The 18,832-nt window shown below is 40.4% G+C and overlaps 1 protein-coding gene across 7 annotated transcripts in view; it reads left to right on the forward strand.

Annotated features, from left to right (window-relative positions):
- The window catches only part of DCLRE1C (DNA cross-link repair 1C), a 35,960-nt gene extending 17,520 nt beyond the window's left edge, over positions 1-18,440 (forward strand). For all 7 annotated transcript variants that reach the window (XM_008529117.2, XM_070601208.1, XM_070601210.1 and 4 more), the window contains 5 exons: positions 589-725; positions 1,262-1,316; positions 4,864-4,952; positions 5,652-5,746; positions 16,598-18,440. In XM_008529117.2, coding sequence (XP_008527339.2) covers positions 589-725; positions 1,262-1,316; positions 4,864-4,952; positions 5,652-5,746; positions 16,598-17,523 — 1,302 coding nt within the window. In that variant the 3' untranslated portion in view covers positions 17,524-18,440. The remainder of the gene's footprint in view (positions 1-588; positions 726-1,261; positions 1,317-4,863; positions 4,953-5,651; positions 5,747-16,597) is intronic.
- The last annotated feature ends 392 nt before the right edge of the window (positions 18,441-18,832 follow it).

The raw sequence follows: 18,832 nt of genomic DNA on the forward strand, positions 1-18,832 counted from the left end.
ACCAGGTGGCATGTCATTTGGATGGAGTGCTAATGGTTTTGAAGGGTTCCCATCCAAACCTAGTGTCTTGGGGAAAATAGCCCCATTGTTTGTCACCGTTTGAAAAACACTTTTGTTATGTTTTTCTCCAACTTTATTTTGAAAAATTTTAAAACAGTAGAGTTGTAAGACTAGCACGAAGAGCGCCATGTACTCTTCATCTGGATTCCTCAGTTTGTTAACACTTGGCCATATTCACATTTGCCCCGTGTCCCAGTAGTGCGTTTTGTAGCCTGTGGAGGTGGAGTGGGGGCATCCAGGATTTCGCTAAGAATCGTGTGTTGCACCCATCTGACCTTTTTAGTCTCTCTTGATGTCGGTCAAGTCTCTAGCCTTTTCCTTTTCTTTCATCCCCTTGATATTTTTGAAGAGTCCAGGACATTTGTTTTGCAGAACGTTCCTCCATTTGGAGTTCTTGGATTGTTTCCTCACATGTCCCTTTTTTTTCAGGTCTGAAAACGTCCCTGCGTTTGTTTTTGAGACCCTGCCTCCAAGCAGATTTGTTGAACGTGTTGAACTGTTTTTCTATATTTTTAAAATCTTTTTCAGGCAGAGGAATATTTTCAGTGGAATAAATTACCGTGTGGCATCACTTCCAAAAATAGAATTCCGCTCCACACCATCAGCATTAAGCCATCCACGATGTGGTTTGGAGAAAGAAGCAGAAAAACAAATGTAATTGTGAGGTAAGAAAGCAGCGTCATAGATCTTTTGAGGGAAATCTGGCTCTGAGGTAAATTGTCTGATTTATTTCAGTTAAATGCAATCTAGCCTAAGCCCAAGAAGAGGACATATTATAATTGTGGAAAATAACTTCTCAAATTTAAACTCAAGAGGTGCTACTTCCAAACCTAGCTAATGGCTAATACATTAGCCCCCATCCCCTGAGGTCCACTCTAGTTAGGCAGATAAGATGGCTGGAGACTGAGGGCGTCTTGCTTGGTGGGGAGTTATGAATTGGTGTCATAGGGGATAGAAGCCCATGGTGCAGTAGAGAAGTGCCATAACCATCCTATTTCAGCAACATTCCCTTCACATCGGCTATTCAGAATGTCTGCAGACATTTATATTTCTAGAAAGAGTTCCTTTCTGTCCGAGGTAGAACTTCGTGATTGTAGGGTGATTTCATACTGGAATAGCCTAAATGGGAAGGCTCAAAATTTGGGACTTAGCTTAGTTTTGATAAGTGACCTTTGAATTTTGTTTTTCCATTTCCCCTTAGGACTGGAGAGAGTTCATACAGAGCTTGTTTTTCTTTTCACTCCTCCTACAGTGAGGTAAGAGGACTTCAGGTACTCGGAACCCAATTGCCAACGCCTGGCAGCCTTCATGGTATAGACGACAGTGCCCTTGGCTTCCAGGGGCATCTCTTTTTCTATTGCTTAAGATTTGTTGAGGCTTTTCCTGAAGAAATACAAAGAAAATATCTAAATGGATGAGCTATATTTACTAAGTACAAAGGAAATTGCTATTATCACCTGTTTTCAGCCTAAACGTTGAAGAATATGTATGATTAAGCTTTTCTTCCCATCTTGCTTCCTAAATATACTTTAACTTCCCCACTTCAGTTGTTCTGTTCACCCATCATAAAAGAATTATAACTCTTCTAAGGATTACTACAGGTAAAATCTCATTATAGGCAGCCTTAAGGTACTGTCCAGACTCATGGCTCTTCCAAAATTTGATTGCACTGAAAAGCCATTTAAAAAATAGTCCTGAATATTCAATTCAGTAGTGGGGAAGAAGAAAGATGATTGAGATGCAGACTGTGTGCTTAAGAAAGATATAGTAGAGTAGAAAGAGGGCTTAAAATAGTTTCATTCTGGTACTTTTTATAGACGAAATTGACCTACTAGAATGGGAACTTGATGTGTGTAATTTATTTGCAAAATCCTCATACATTTCCAAAGTAAATGCTAGCATCTTACAAGTACAGAGATTCAGTAATCTGAAGTATTGGAGAAAAAGCAATATAAAAGCAGACTTTTTATGATACTTTGTCGTATATAATTTTAGTTTTTCCATTTCTGCACATAAAAATCCATTTCCCACATGACTGTTATTTCTGTATTTGGAACACGTGGATATAGCTCTATAGCTCTGAGACAGTGAACCGTGGATGTGTTAATGATTTGAACAGGTGGAATCTTCCAGAGCTCCAGGCATTGGCATTCTTATCAAGTCAGCCATAGTATTGTAAATGATTTTTAATCATATTATCAAAGTACCACAGTGACATCTCTATTAAATAACTGACCTTAACTTTCAGGTACAAATAGGTTATCTGAGAGCAGCGTGGAAGTAGTTCATTTTGATGGTATAATTTAGTTAATGTTTTCTTCGTCAGTTTATCCTGAATCTTAGGTTGTTTCAGAGCCCCTTCCTGGTGATGTGTCCCGTGGGTTGGCATCTGGCTCAGCGTCAGGGTCCCTTCCTGGTGATCCCCTAGTGGACGAGTGTCCTTTCTGTCTCAGCCACAGGGAGGGCGTCTAACCGGGAAAAAGGGTGGGCCTGTTCCAGTTTTTCAGTCAAAATCTTCCTGTCTTATTTCTCTTCTTCCATGTAGTCAGCTGCCAAGTTGGGGAGCACAAACCTTCCTGGGATTTTATAAGACTACCTCCCAATAAGGGGCCATTTCCCTGCTTCTTGAGTCCGCGGAAGCGGCTGGCTGGCCTCTCGCCGCAGCCTCCTTAGATGAGCGGTGGTGCGGCGCTCGCTCTGCTTAGGCACCGTCCTTCAGAGCGTCTGGTGAGACAGAGAGGCTCTCCTGAAAACTGCTGGAATTAATAGGCCTACATCCTATGTACTACACTCATTGGACTACACTTCAAAATGTAAATAGTAGCTTTAAATTTCCTTTCGTTTTTTTTCTGCATACAGTTGATCGTCATTATGCGTGGATTCCTTATTTACAAATTTGCCTTCTCGCTAGGATTTGTAACCCCAGAGCCAGCGCTAGCGGCGCTTTGTGGTCGTTCGCAGATGTGCACAGCAGGGCGGTGGAAACTGAGTCGCCCGACCTGTGCATTCCCAGCTCCGGTGGAGCGAGGGGGCGCCCTGCCTTCGTGTTCAGCTCTCATATTCTCGTATCCTCAAGTCGTCCTTTTCGCGGTCTATTTAGTGCCGCATTTTTCATATTTTTGTGCTCCTTGTCAGTGATTTTACTGTTTAAAACAGCCCCCAAGCGTGGTGCTGAAGTGCTGTGTTCCTAAGGACAAGAAGGCTGGGATTTGCCTTATGGAGAAAATACATGTGTTTGAGAAACTTGTTGAGGCCTGAGTTATCATGCTGCTGGCTGGGAGTTCGCTATCAATGAATCAACGATATATATTAAATAAGATGTCTTTAAATAGAAACGCACATAGAACAAAGTCGTGTATTGATCGGTTGACAAAGATGCTGTGAGCGGGGTGCCCAGGAAGCCTGTGCTTCCCCTGGGAGCAGTAGTTCCCTGTTCACGGATTCAGTGTTGTGGTGACTTTATGGAAGGTAACTACTGCGAATAACGAGAAGTGACTGTGTTAATGAATTGTTCTAAGGCGGGCCTCTGACGAAAGGCTCTCGGCTCGCACAAGTGAGAGAAGCTGCCCATCTATTGGGTGTCTCTCTTCTCCTTGTGGCCGCTTCACCTCCGAGTGGAAGAAGTGAGTCTTTTATGGTACAGGCTGGACCTTACTTTCTTTATCCCGATTCCCTTCAAAAGCCTCAGATTCCTCCCAGCCTCAACTTTGGGTGGATTATGCAAATCATATAGGTTGTGGTCAGGTAAATAGTGGTTTCTATTTGCATGCCTGCCCTGAAAGTACAAAAGAAATTGTTTATGAAAAATATCTGAAGAATGGGTCTTCCTGTCTCTTCCCATCTTAATTGAGGGCGCCATTTTATTTTAATATGGATTCTTGATAATTCCTGGGTTCCTTCCCCTTTTGATTTGGTCCTTTATTTGAAAAAGGCAGGTACTAAGAATTACTTTGTGCCTCAGTCTCCCCCTTTGCAGAAAGGAATAAAAATCTTCGTGCTACCATGACCCACTTCGTAATGGATGACTTTCTTGGCTCTTTAACCATGGGCCGGGTACCAGGCTAGGCACTTCACGTGCATTATCTCGTTTGTACTTTCAGATGAAGAATCTAAGACTTAGAGACTTAGGTAACTTGACCAAGATCACAAGCTCACCAAGACCTAATAAGTGACAAAGCTGATGCCACCTGGGTTGTAGAGATGTTTTGAGGAATAGTGACAGAGTTCCTCTGTTTAGCATTCTGAGCTTTGCAGAAAATCAAGGTAATGCATGATTGTCCTTGTTTAGATCGGAATAAACCATTCAAACAAATCAAGGAAGCTTGAAGATGCAGCACTTGGTATTGCTGGCAATTATTTGTCCGAGGAGAGAAATGCAACTCTTAAGACCTTGAGTTCTTGTATGGATTAAATACTCAGTTAAATTCTAACTTACTGGAAGGGGATTTGTTAAATCTGGCTCACCTTCTAAGACAAGGAGGCTAATGTCATTGAAAGAACTACAGAATCCTTGAATCCCATTCATCAGTGATCCTCAGCCCTTCCTGTGGAGCAGAATCCCCTGAAGAACGATGTACTGACTCCCTGGCCCCACTGTGCTCAGTGTTAAAAGGATCTCGGGGGGCGGGGCCTGAGCATTGGGTGTCTTTTTCCTAAGAGGGGACCCCGTGTGCAGCCGGCCCTGAGAACCACAGCCGGGAGCGAGTTCTGCATCTCCTTCCCCGGCCTCCCTTTAGCTGCTTCTCTAACACCCACATGTTTCACCCTACAGATAATTGGTGCTTTGTATGTTCCTCCTTCTAGATTAAAGATTTCTTGAGCTACATCTGTCCTGTGAATGCATATCCAAATGTCCTGCCAGTGGGCACAACTATGGATAAAGTTATAGAAAGGTAAGTAGTTACTCCTTGTGGAACTTGGGTTGTTGAACAGGATGGATCCAGAGAATAGTTTTGGGCCTGAGAACAGGGGCAAGGACGTAAAATGGATGTGGCTGTAATTATGTTTCTGGTTGGGAGCATAAAGGCTTTCTTCAAGCGGGTGTGTTAGATATAATCCTAAAGGCTGCTGGGAATCTGGCATTCTGCAGTTGGTAGTGAGGCCCTCGAAAAAGGGCAGGAGACCCTCAAATCTTATTTCTGTGCCATTTCGTATTTTGTCTTCACTGCGTCTTACCTGAATGAAGAGATCAAATTGGTGAGGTTCTTGCAAGAGAGCAGTAAGCCCCCATTCAACAGGGAAGGAGACGCAGCTGGCCGGCCTGTGTTCCCTGAGTGCCAGAGGGTGTCAGTGTATTCCTTGACAGTGTTTTAGGACAGGGACCTGCTTTTCTGCAGTGCAAGAGCAGAGATACAAGCTTCGCTTTCCCTCAATCCTACTATTAGACAGATACCCACCACCTTGTATTTAAGTGCTTATATTTACCAGTTTATTATATTGAAGTGATTTTTAATTACTAAACATTGCTTTTCTGTTTTTAAAAGTAGTTATGTGATTTCCCCCATGGTCAAGTTTTTATAATCTCTGTAAAGAACGCTTACACTCCAGCAGCTTTGCCAACAGGAAGAATAAAGTATTCATGTTCATTTCAGCCTAAAGCCTTTATGCCGCTCTTCCCAAAGCACTGAGCCAAAGTATAAACCACTCGGAAAACTGAAGAGAGCTAGAACAACGCACCTAGACTCAGGTAAGAAGAATGACCCTGGTTCAGAGGTGGGGGTTCCCTCAAGGCCGCTTTTCAGGGTGCTCTTGTCTGGCGACAGCTGCACTGGGTAGAAGTGGGCCTGGGACCCACTGTCCCTCAGATTTGTCACATGGTCTCAGGAAGCGCTTTGCCTTCCCGTTTCTAACCTGTAGAGTCAGGAGCGCTCTCTTTCCCAGGTTGAAGACACGTGGCGAAGGGAACTGTGCCTGTGTTGAATCGTGTTCTTAGCTTTCTGGAAATAGGCCCTGTGGTTTGTCTAGGCCATAAGGAGAGGCCGAGCTGTTATCCATGAACATTTCCTTCAAGACACTGGTAGATGCTGAGAATAGGAACTTTTCTTGTCCTCCTTCCCATCAGGTTGATCAGTAGGGCTTAGACAAGTGGGTTTTCTCCAGACTTCCCTACCTTCTTTCGTTGCTACTTTGATTTTCCAGCGAAGAGCAGAGGCGAGCTCTGAGGGAGAAATTAGAACTTCCGATTCTGAGCAGCGCTCTCCTGCTGTACAGCATCCAGCTTTCGTGGTTAGGATTCTGGATTTTCCCTGCTTTGCTGGAGAGCCAGTTATGTACCTTAGTGCTGGTACATGACGAAAACATAGCAGATAAGAAAGATGCTGTTTATTGAGCACCTATTGTGTGGCAGCTGTTGTGCTAGGTCTTTTACAGATATTAGAGCTAAACCTCAAAATAAACCCACAAGGGACATCGTCCCAATTTGACCAACAGGGAAACTGAATCTTAGAGTGAAGTAAATCCCCAAGGTCCAGCGGGAAGGAAGCCGTGGGCCTGGGGTTCTCATCTGGGCCTGGCTTTCCCATCTCCACTCCTGCATTTCCTCCCGTTTAGAATCTAATTGAAAAACATTTAGACGCCAATTCCAGGACTGACACAGTAAGCCTTTCACTGGTGTCTGAAAGAAAGCGCATTTGTTTTTGTTTCAAGAATGGAAAGGTTCTAGAAAAACAATTCCATTAATTTCAAATGTCAAATCTATCTTGTAATGCATCTTTTAATCCTTTTCATATACAAACTTAATTGTAGGTTTTTTAAAAACAGCTTTACTGAGGTATAATTGATATACTATAAATTGCATTTAAAGTGTCCAATTTGATACATTTTTACATATGCATATACTTGAGAAACCATCACCATAATTAAGATAATGAAAATGTCCCTCATCCCCAGGTCTTCTTGTGCCACTTTGTAATTCCTCCCAACTGCTCCTCCAAGGCGCCCCCCCCCCCCCCCATGCCAAGGCAACCACTGATCTGCTGTCACTATAGATTAGTTGGCATTTTCTAGAATTTTCTATAAATAGAATCATGCAGTATGTCTGGCTCATTTCACTCAGCGTTATTTATTTTGGGACTCATTTATGTTGTTGCATGTATCAACAGTTCATTCTTTTTTATTGATAAGTAGTATTCCACTGCATGGATCTACCACCATTTGCTGATCCGCTCCTCTGTTGATGTACATTTGGTTGTTTCCACTTTTTGGTTATCACAAATAAAGCTGCCATGAACATTCGTGTATCAATCTTTGTATGGACGTATGCTTTCATTCCTCGGTGTGGTTCATGTGCTAGCTGTATCTTTGAGAAACTGCCAGATCGTTTTCTGAAGTGTTGGACAATTTGCATTCTCGCCAGCTGTGTCGAGGAGTTCCATTGCTCTATGTTGTTGTCAGTATTGGCGTGGGCAGGCTTTTTAATTTTAGATATCTAATGTGTGTGGCAGTATCTCCTGGTTTTAATGTGCGTTTTTCTAACGACTGATGAGGTTGAACATCTTTTAATGTTCTTATCTGCCATCTGTGTGTCTTCATGGGTGAAGGGTCTGTTCAAATCTTTACCCATTTTTAATTGTTTAGTTGCTTTCTTATTACTGAGCTTTGAGAGTTTCTGGATACAAGTTTTTAATCAGTTACATGCTTTGCAAAGATTTTTCTCCCCGTCTATGGCTCATCTTTGCAGTCTTAACAGTCTTCTGAAGAGGAGAAATTTTTAATTTTGATAAGGTCAATTTGGTAATTTTTACTTTTTTTGGTATTGTAACTGAGAAATCTTCGCTTAACCCAAGGTCACAAAGATTTTCTTCTGTGTTCTGGTAGAAGTTTTTCTAGTTTTAGGTTTTACATTTAGGTCCATGATCCATTTTTGAGTTATTTGTAAATGGTATGACGTACAGATAGAAGGTAATTTTTTTTTTTTGCACATGGACATCCAAACATTCTGGAACCATTTATTGAAAAGACCATCTTTTCTCCACTGAATCTTCTTTGCACTTTTGTTGAAAATCAATTGACAATATACGTGGGGGCCTAGTCTGGACTTTGTGTTATGTTCTGTGATCTCTGTCTTGACACCAATACTGCCCTGTCCTCATTATTGTAGCTTTATAAATCTTGAGGTTAACTGATGTAAGTTCTCAACTTTTTTGTTCTTTTTCAAAATTGTTTCGGCTATTCTAAGCCTTTGCCTTTCCATATGAACTTTAAAATCAGCTTGCCAATTTGTACGAAAATATTCACGATTGGGATTTTGATTGGGATTGTGTTAAATCTGTTGATCAATTTGGGAAGAATTGACATCTTAATAATATTGAGTTTTCAGATCCATGAACATGCTGTATCTCTCCATTTACTTAAGTCTTTAATTTCTCTCAGCAGTGTTTTGTAAATTTCAATGTATAGGTCTTGCAAATCTTTTGGTAGATTGACTCCTAGTATTTCGGGTTTTTTTATTCTATTGTACATAGTATTCCTTTTTAAATTTCAATTTCTGATTGTTGCTATTACATAGAAATACAGTTGATTTTTGTATTTTGATGTAACTTGCAGCCTTGCTAACCTCACTTATTATAGTGGCTTTCTTGTAGATTCCACTGCATTTTCTACATAGATGATCATGTTGTCTGTGAATATAGACAGTTTTACTTTTCCTTTCCAATCTAGATGCTTTTTTCTTTTTCTTGCCTGATTGAACTGGCTAGACGGCTACTACAATATTGAACAGAATTGGCGAGGGTGGACATCATTGCCTTGTTCCCGGTCTTCGAGGGAAAGCATTCATTCTGTCACCATTAGGTATGATGTTAGCTGTAGGTTTTTCATTGATGCTTTTCATCAGGTGGAGGAATATTACCAATATTCTGAGAGTTTTATCAAGAATGGATATTGGATTTTGTCAGATGCTTTTTCTGCATTTATTAAGATGATCATATAGTTTTTCTTTTTTAGTCTGTTGATATGGTGAATTACACTGATTGATTTTCAAGTATTAAACCAACCTCCCATTTCCAGAATAAACCTCATTTGGTTGTGACTTATTTATCCTTTCTAGCTATTATTCAATTTGATTTGCTAAAACTGTGTTTCGGGGGCCAGCCCAGTGGCACAGTGGTTAAGTTCACACGTTCTGCTTCAGCGGCCTGGGGTTCGCCAGTTCGGATCCAGGGTGTGGACCTACGCACCGCTTGTCAAGCCATGCTGTGGCAGGCATCCCATGTATAAAGTAGAGGAAGATGGGCATGGATGTTAGCTCAGGGCCAGTCTTCCTCAGCAAAAAGAGGAGGATTGGTGGCAGATGTTGGCTCAGGGCTAATCTTCCTCAAGAAAAAAAATTAATTAATTAAAAAAAGTTTTTCATCTATGTTGAGGAGCCTTTATATTGGTCTGCAGGTGTTTTGACTTTTTTTCATGAATTGTATTTGTGTAGTTTTGGTATTGGGTTACTGTTGGCCTTGTTGTTGTGACATATCCCTTTATTCTCCATTTTCTGGACCAGTTTATGAAGGATTAACATTATATCTTTCTTAAAGGATTGGTAGAATTCACCAATGAAGTCATCTGGGCCAGGAATTTTCTCTGTGGGGAGGTTTTAAACTACAATTTCTTTAATAAGTAAAGGGCTATTCGGGTTATATATAGCTTTGGGAATTTGTATCTTCCAAGGAATTTGTCCATTTCATCTAAGTTGCTGAATTTTTGGGCATAAATTTGTTCATAATATTCCCTTATTATTCTTTTAATATCTGCAGAATCTAGTGATGTCATCTCTCTCACTCCTGATATTAGTTATTTTAATTTGTGTCTTTTCTCATTTTTTCTTGATCAGTCTGTTAGACGTTGGCCAATTTTGTTGATCTCAAAGAGCCAGCTTTTTGTTTTGTTTTGTTTTGTATTCTATTTCATTGATTTCCACTCTGATCTTTCTTCCTTTCATCTGCTTACTTTGGGTTTATTTTGCTCTTCACTTTTAAATTTCTTAATGTGGGAGCTGAAGTCACTGATTTCAGACTGCCTTTTTTTTCTCCCTAATGCGTGCATTTAGTGCTATTCCCTCTTTAGTCATTATTTCATAAATTTGTTTTCCTTTTTAATTAGTTCAAAATATTTTCTAAGTTTTCTTTTGATTTCTTCTTTGATGCATGGATTATTTAGAAGTATGTTAGTTGCTGAATTTTGGAGGATTTTGCGGAGATATTCTGTCATTTAATTTTATTGTGGTCAGAGAAAGTACTGTGTATGATTTTTACTGACCTTTATGGTCCAGAATAATGGGCCACCTCGGTACATGTTTCATGTGTACTCAGAAGAAATATGTATACTGCCATTGGATGGAGTGTTCTGTAAATAATTAGGTCAAGTTAGTTGGTAATGTTCAAGTCCATGTCCTTGCTGATTTACTTATTCTGTCTACTTGCTCAATTATTGAGAGAAAGTCACTGAAATCTCCAGTTAGAATTCTGGATTTGTCTATTTCTCCTTGCAGTTCTCCCACTTTTTGCTTCATCTGTGTGACGCACTGTTATTAGGTACACACACGTTTATGTCCTCTTGAGGAACGGACCCCTTTATCCTTAGGGAATGACTCTGTATCCGTGGTAATATTCTTAGCTTTGAAATCTTCATCAGATATTAACATAGCCACTCTGGTTTCTTCTGATTAATCTTAGCATGGTACATCATTTTCCATCTCTATATTTTTATCCTAATTGTCTTTATATTTAAGGTGGGTTTCTTTTTTTAAAGATTTTATTTTTTTCCTTTTTCTCCCCAAAGCCCCCTGGTACATAGTTGTATATTCTTTGTTGTGGGTCCTTCTAGTTGTGGTAAGGTGGGTTTCTTGTAGGCAGCATATTATATGGGTCTTGTTTTCTTATAAGCAATCTGGTAATTTCTGCCTTTTAATTGGACTTAGACCATTTAGGTTTAATGTGATTATTGATATGGTTAGATTTAAATTTACTGTCTTGCTATTTGTTCCATCTGTTCTTTATGTCTTCTGCCTCCTTTTTTTTTAAAGATTGGCACCTAAGCTAACATCTGTTACCAATCTTATTTTTATTTTACTTTTTTCTTCTTCTGCCCAAAGCCCCCCAGTACATAGCTGCACATTCCAGTTGCAGGCCCCTCTGGCTGTACTATGTGGGACGCCTCCTCAGCATGGCCTGATAAGTAGTGCTAGGTCCACACCCAGGATCTGCGCTGGCAAAACTCAGGGCCGCCAAAGCGGAGCACGCAAACTTAACAACTTGGCCACAGGGTCGGCCTCTCTTCTGCCTCCTTTTTTTTTTTTTTTTTTTTTTAAGATTTTATTTTTTCCTTTTTCTCCCCAAAGCCCCCCGGTACATAGTTGTGTATTCTTTGTTGTGGGTTCTTCTAGTTGTGGCATGTGGGACGCTGCCTCAGCGTGGTCTGATGAGCAGTGCCATGTCCGCGCCCAGGATTCGAACCAACGAAACACTGGGCCGCCTGCAGCAGAGCGCGCGAACTTAACCACTCGGCCACGGGGCCAGCCCCTCTTCTGCCTCCTTTTGATTGAATATCGATAGATTCCACTTAATCTCTTGTTGGCTTATTAGCTATAACTTTTTTTTTTTTGAGGAAGATTAGCCATAAGCTAACATCTGTTGCCCATCCTCTTCTTTTTGCTGAGGAAGACGGGCCCTGAGCTAACATCCGTGCCCATCTTCCTCTGCTTTATATGTGGGATGCCTACCACAGCACGGCTTGCCACGCAGTGCCGTGTCCGCACCCGGGATCCGAACTGACGAACCCCAGGCCGCCGAAGCGGAACGTGCGCACTTGACCGCTGCGCCACTGGGCCGGCCCCTATTAGCTACAACTCTTGTTATTTTAGTGGTTTATAGTATATATCTTTAACCTATCAGAGTGAAAAGATAAATATTATTCAACTTCAATTATGGTATAAGAAGCTTAGAACAGGGGCTGGCCCCATGGCTGTGTGGTTAAGTTCACGTGCTCTGCTTTGGCAGCCCAGGGTTTCGCTGGTTCATCCCCTAGGCATGGGCCTAGCACCGCTCATCAGGCCACGCGGAGGCGGCGGCCCACATAGCACAACTAGAAGGACTTGCAACTAGAATATACAACCATGTACTGGGGGGGGGGGGGGGGGGGGAAAGATTGACAACAGACGTTAGATCAGGTGCCAATCTTAAAAAAAAACTTAGTACAGTATAGTTCCATTTCTCTCTCTCCCAGTCTTTGTGCTATTATTGTGATACATTTTACTTCTCTTATAAACTCCACATTACTTTTGTTTTTGCTTTAAACTGTCAATTTTTTAAAGCTTTATTGAAGTATGATTTATATGCCATAAATTTCATCCTTATTAGGTGAAGAATTCCATCACTGTTACTATAACGGGCTTGTGCAACCATCACCACTATCTAATTTCAGAACATTCCATTACTCCAAAAAGACACTGTGCCCATTTAAAGTCTCTGCATATCACCAACTCCAGGCTTAGGTCACCCCTAATCTATGGTGTTTCTCTACAGGTTTGCCTCTTCCGCACATTTCATAGCATGGAACCATACAACATGTGGTCTTTTGTGCCGTGCATCTTTCACTTAGCATAAAGTTTTCAAAGTTCCTCCATCTTATAGTATGTGTCAGTACTTCATTCCTTTTCATTGCCAAATAATATTCCATTGTCTGAATATACATTTTATTTATCCATTCACCAGTGTGGGTTGTTTCTCCTTTTTAGTTAATAAATAATGCTGCTATGAATATTTGTTTTTGTGTAGACATATATTTCACTTACTTTGGGTAGATAACAGAAGAGTAGAATTTCTGGGTCATATGGTATCTTAGTCTGCTTGAGCTGCCATAGCAAAACACAATAGACAGGGGGGCTTAAACACAGCAATTTCTGACAGTTCTGGAGGCTGAGAATTCCAGGATCAAGGTGCTGGCAAAGCAGGTTTCATTCTGAGGCCTCTTCTCTTGGCCTGGAGGTGGCTGCCATGTTGCTGTGTGCTCACGTGGCCTCTCCTGGGTGCACATGCCAGGGGGTAGGTAGGAGAGTGTGCTCTCTGATGTCTCCTCTGCTAAGGACACTAATCCTGTCAGATCAGGATCCCATCCTTATGACCTTACTTAATTTTAATTACTTCCTTAGAGGCTCCATTTCCAAATACAGCCACACTAGGGGTGAGGGCTTCAACATACAGATTTTTGGGTGGGGGACGCAGTTAGTCCATAACACAGTAAATCTGTTTTAACATTTTAAGAAACTGACAAACTGTTTTCCACACTGAACACATCATTTTCATTCCTACCAGCAATATATAAGGATTCCAGTTTCTCCATATCCTAGCTCGTTTTTTTTTTTTTTTTTTTGAGGAAGATTAGCCCTGAGCTAACTGCTGCCAATCCTCCTCTTTTTGCTGAGGAAGACTGGCCCTGAGCTAACATCCGTGCCCATCTTCCTCTATTTTATATGTGGGACGCCTACCACAGCATGGCTTGACAAGCGGTGCCATGTCCACACCTGGGATCCGAACTGGCAAACCCCGTGCTGCTGAATCGGAACGTGCGCACCTAACCGCTGCGCCACTGGGCTCACTTTTTATTGTCTTTTTGATTATAGCCATTCTAGTGGGGGTAAAGTGTCTCTCATTATAGTTTCAAGTTGCATTTCTCTATTGACGTTGAGCTTTCTTCCTGTGCTTTGGGCTATTTATTTGTCTTCTTTGGTAATAGTCTATTTAAATCTTTTGCCCATTTGTAAGTTGGCTTATAGATCTTACTGAGTTGTAAGAATTCTTAATATAATCTAGATGTAGGTCCTTTGTCAGATATGATTTGCAAATATTTTCTCCCAGTCTATAGCTTGCATTTTCACTTTCTTGATGGTGTCTTTTGAAGTGTAAACTTGTAAATTTTGATGAAGTCTAACTTATCTAATTTTTCTTTTATTGCTTGTGCTTTTGTTGTCATTTTTAAGAAACTATTGCTTAATCCAAGATCATGAAGATTTACTCCTGTTTATCATTTCTGGATCAGTTTTGACTATTCCTTATTATTTCCTCATTTTTTATACACACACACACATAAAATACATATATACACATACATACACGCACACATACATATACACACGTATATATGTATATACACATATGTATACACATACATTTAAACTTTTTATTGGAAACTTTTTGTTATTCTTCAAAAACACCAATTTAATGACTGCATACTTTGCATTATGACTATATAATGGTATATTTAATCTTTGTCATTACACATTTAGGTTATTTTGAACTTTTCAGTTTTACAAATAATATCCCGATGAGTAACATTATACACATAAGTGTGTTTCACATCTCTCCTATGATTATATATCAATTTATACAGACATCAATCGTGCATGACAGTGGAAAGTATGAATTATTTATGACATTTGTCCCTTCTTTTATTGGGTTTAAGTATGTTTAAAAGCATGTAAATGCTATTAAGGACTTCAGCACTTTTATATTTATTGTGATATCTTCTCAGTGTTATATGCCTTTCCATTTTCATAAAGAAAAATTTTAAGTTTTTTATTCTTGTAACATAGAAAAAATACATAATGTCAGAATAAACTAATAGTATAGAAACTTTACTTGTTTTTCAGATACATACAGATGAGTTAATGTGAAAATGTTTTGACAGATTAAAGTGCTTTACAGTTGAAACACACCATGATACTGGCATAGTCGCTGATCCAGAAGGACAGGAAACTGTCCAACTAGAGATGATACAAAAATATTTCCTAAAAGGTAACTTTGGCATGCTAGTAGAGGAGCTAGAACAAACGTCGAATTCATGGCTTAAAGTAAACCCTCACCTCGGAGACTAGGACGACGACGAACACGGTAGCTAGACATCTTAGCCACCTCAAGTCTTTTAGAAAAGAAGGGTCTGATAAACAATTATAAATCGTAATGGAACCCTGTACTTTAAAACTTGGGTTTGATTCGTGGCTCTGCCTATCTAGTTTCTTGTCCTATGCGTTGTCACACACCTTCTCTGAGCCTGTCTCCTCATTGGTGAAGTGGGAGCTGGATGATGGTCTCTGTTCTTTTAGTGGCTTTTAAAAACATAATGTTTAGCTACACTCTTTATCACTGGGAAAATAGTTACATTTGTAAGAAGTAGGTAGCTAGAAGTTAACACCAGATTGAGCACTAGAACAATAAGTTGCTCGTGCTAGTCTCATGAGCATTTAATTTCCTTCTTAGGTAGGTGCCATGAGAGGGCAAGAAAATGTTTGTTTTCCTCCCAATTCCATGCCTTCTCAATTTAATTTACGTGAATTTCATATATTACGTTATGAGAATTTCATCCTCCAAGTAAGGTTTCCTCATTTTTTTTTTTTAAAGATTTTATTTTTTCCTTTTTCTCCCCAAAGCCCCCCCCAGTACATAGTTGCATATTCTTCATTGTGGGTCCTTCTGGTTGTGGCATGTGGGACGCAGCCTCAGCGTGGTTTGATGAGCAGTGCCATGTCCGCGCCCAGGATTCGAACCAACGAAACACTGGGCCGCCTGCAGTGGAGCGCGGACTTAACCACTCGGCCACGGGGCCAGCCCCTAAGGGTTCCTCATTTTAAGAATTCAAGTGGACTGGGCGCACTATATGCTAATGCAGCATGCTTAAGAAAATCAGTAAAATGAATTTTGTTGACTTTTAGTTCTTGTCATTAAATGTGGCTTATTCAGTATTTTAAAGTTGATCTAATCCGTGTCCCACTCCTGCCGCCCCCAATATCTATCACAGCCTTGTGCACTTAGCCAGCTCTGGCTGCTGTAACAAATACCAGGGACTAAGTGACTTAAGCACCAGATGTTTATGTCTGTTCTGGAGGCTGGGATGTCCAACATCAAGGTACTGACAGATTCGGTTCTTGGTGAGGGCCCACTTCCTGCCTTGTAGGCAGCTGCCTTCTCATTTCCTTCGTCCATGGGCACAGAGAAAGTGAGAAATGTGTCTGCCTCTTCTTACAGTGATGTTAATCTCATTCTGAGGGTCCCACCCTCATGAGCTCATCTAAACCTAATTATCTTCTAAAGGTCCTACTTCTAAATACATCTCCTTGGGGCTAGGGCTTCATATTGTGCATTTTGGGAGGATACAAAGCAGGTATCAATAAAAAGGTAGCCCACCTTCAGGGATTCAGTAGGTCTGGAATGAGGTACAGAAAGCTGTATTTTTTTTTTTTAAAGCTCTTCAGATGATGCTAATGACCAGTCAGGTTTGAAAATCACTGATAAAGGCATTGTGTCCTTATTTGGGGAACATAGATCTATATTCTCAACTCAGTCTGGCATTATAAGAAATTGAAGGATGGTTAATTGTTCAGAACATCCCAAGAAGAAGGGGCCTTTTAATTTCTCCTGGAAGAGTGAACTCCCTATTATTTGCAATTCCACAAATTAAAAATGTAGCTAAATGCTACAATCTGGATTTTTAATGAAAAGCACAGTTAGCTCCCTTTGCATTCTCTGTTTCCTATAAACCTGCTTTGTTTGTCCCACAGAGGTGGAGGAAGATGATCTCTTTGATGATCCTCTGCCAGTCCCTTTAAGGCACAAGGTTCCAAACCAGCAAACTCTTTACCCTGAGGCATTTCCAGTGACTGCAGTATCACAAAACCAGCCTGAAAACCTGAGAGAAAGCACAGGAGGCTTCGAAGCAGAGAGTACGCAGACCTCCCTTTGGGCCAACTTTATAGATTGTGAGGAATCCAACAGTGAAAGTGAAGAAGAACTACAAATCCCAGCTTCCTCTCAAGGAGATCTGGGTCCCGTCACTCATCACCAGCCAAAGGCTGATACGGAAGTACCACAGTGGGAAGTATTCTTTAAAAGAAATGATGAAATCCCAGATGATGGTTTGGAAAACTTCCCTTCCTCCACAGAGGCGGGAGGCTCTCAGTCACCAAAGCTTTTCAGTGACTCCGAAGGGGAATCAACTCACATCTCTTCCCAGACTTCTTCTCAGTCAACACACATATCAGAACAAGGAAGTCAAGGCTGGGACAGCCAATTTGACACTGTTTTGTTATCTTCCCAAGAGAGAAACAGTGGGGATATTACCTCCTTGAACAAAGGTGGCCACAGACCAAGACTCAAAGAGAATGTTCCTGCCTCTCAGGTGGAACAAAATGTATTTTGCCTAAAGGATACTTACTGTGATTTGAAAAGCAGGCATCAAGATGTAAATATAGTTCCTGGTGTTGGAGAACCAACCACTCTAAGCAGTGGGAAACATATACCTCAGGAAAGAAGGCTGCTGCATCCTAGCACCAACGCAGACTCACAGAGCTCCTCTGATTTTGAAATTCCCTCAACTCCAGAAGCTGAGTTACCTGAACGAGAGCATTTACAGTATTTATACGAGAAGCTGGCAACAGGCGAGAGTATAGTAGTTGAAAAAAGAAAAAGCTCACTCTTAGATACTTGAGAATTAAAAACACTTCATTCCGGAGCAACCACTAAAAAACCTATACAAAGAGGTAATAGTCAAAATCATAATAGATAAATTAAAATGGAATACTTAAAAATGCTCATAGAATGTAAAAGAAGGCAGTAAAGGGGAAACAAAGGAATAGAAAACAAATAAGGTATGGTAGAACTAAATCCAAAAATGGTCTAAACACACAGGAAAAAACATAATTATGTGCTGTCTATAAGAAACTTCCTTCAAATGACATAGGTAGGTTAAAAATCAAAGGATGGAAAAAGATATACCATGTAAACACTACTTAGAAGAAAGCTGAAGAGGCTATGTTAATATCAGACAAATTTCCTAATGATAAAAGTTTCAGGTCACCAAGAAGCCTTAATCCTAAATGGGTATGTACCTAACAACAGCTTCAAAATATACAAAGCAAAAACAACTGAAAGAAAAGACAAACTAATGCACAATTATAACTGGGGACTTTAACATTCCTCTCTCAGTAATCAAATTAGTATACAGAAAATCAGCAAGGAGACAGAAGAGCTGAACAGCACCATCAACCAATTGGATCGGACACAGAACACTCCACCCAACAGCAGAACACATGCTTTTCAAGTACACATGGGACATTCACCAAGACAGACCCTATCTTGGGTCATAAAAACATTGCAAATTGAAAGAATAAACTTGGATCTATTACCATAAACTGATGGCTACAGGAAAAAATCAGCCCCTTATTTATCTCAAACGATGTTACATCACTTAAGAATATTTGTGTGAATATAGTGGTAAAATTATAATTAGAAAAATTAGGACCTAAAAGAAAATAATTAAGTGGCAAAAGTATGAGTGTGTTCTGTGAGTCCTTCAACTTCCTTATAGTTACATGTGGACGTAATAAAGTTAAATATTCATCAACACTTTGGTATGCTGACATTCAGAGGTTGAGGAAGCAAAAGCAGAGATTTCACTTAAAACAAGTTTAGGTGGCGTCTCTAAAACACATTTTGGGATCAATCAAACTAATAATGATATGCATTACCACCACGCTGTATGGTAACTGGACCAAAAGTAAGTATTGGATCCACAAAACTAATTAGAGTTACAAGACTTAGAGTCAGTGGGAGAGGAAAATAAACTGGGTGCTCAGAGGAACCAATGCCAAGAGGACCCAGGAAGCCAGCCCTCTCATCCCCCCAGAAGGCAATGTTCTATCCCCAAATGTTGGGAGAAGGACAAGTAGCCCTCGTCCATTTACATGGGAGAAAAACTGGACAGTGACACCTAGACTTCAAATTTCAGCTAAGAAACT

This window comes from Equus przewalskii, chromosome 30 (genome assembly GCF_037783145.1).
Source record: "Equus przewalskii isolate Varuska chromosome 30, EquPr2, whole genome shotgun sequence".
In the NCBI taxonomy this organism is placed as follows: Eukaryota; Metazoa; Chordata; class Mammalia; order Perissodactyla; family Equidae; genus Equus; species Equus przewalskii.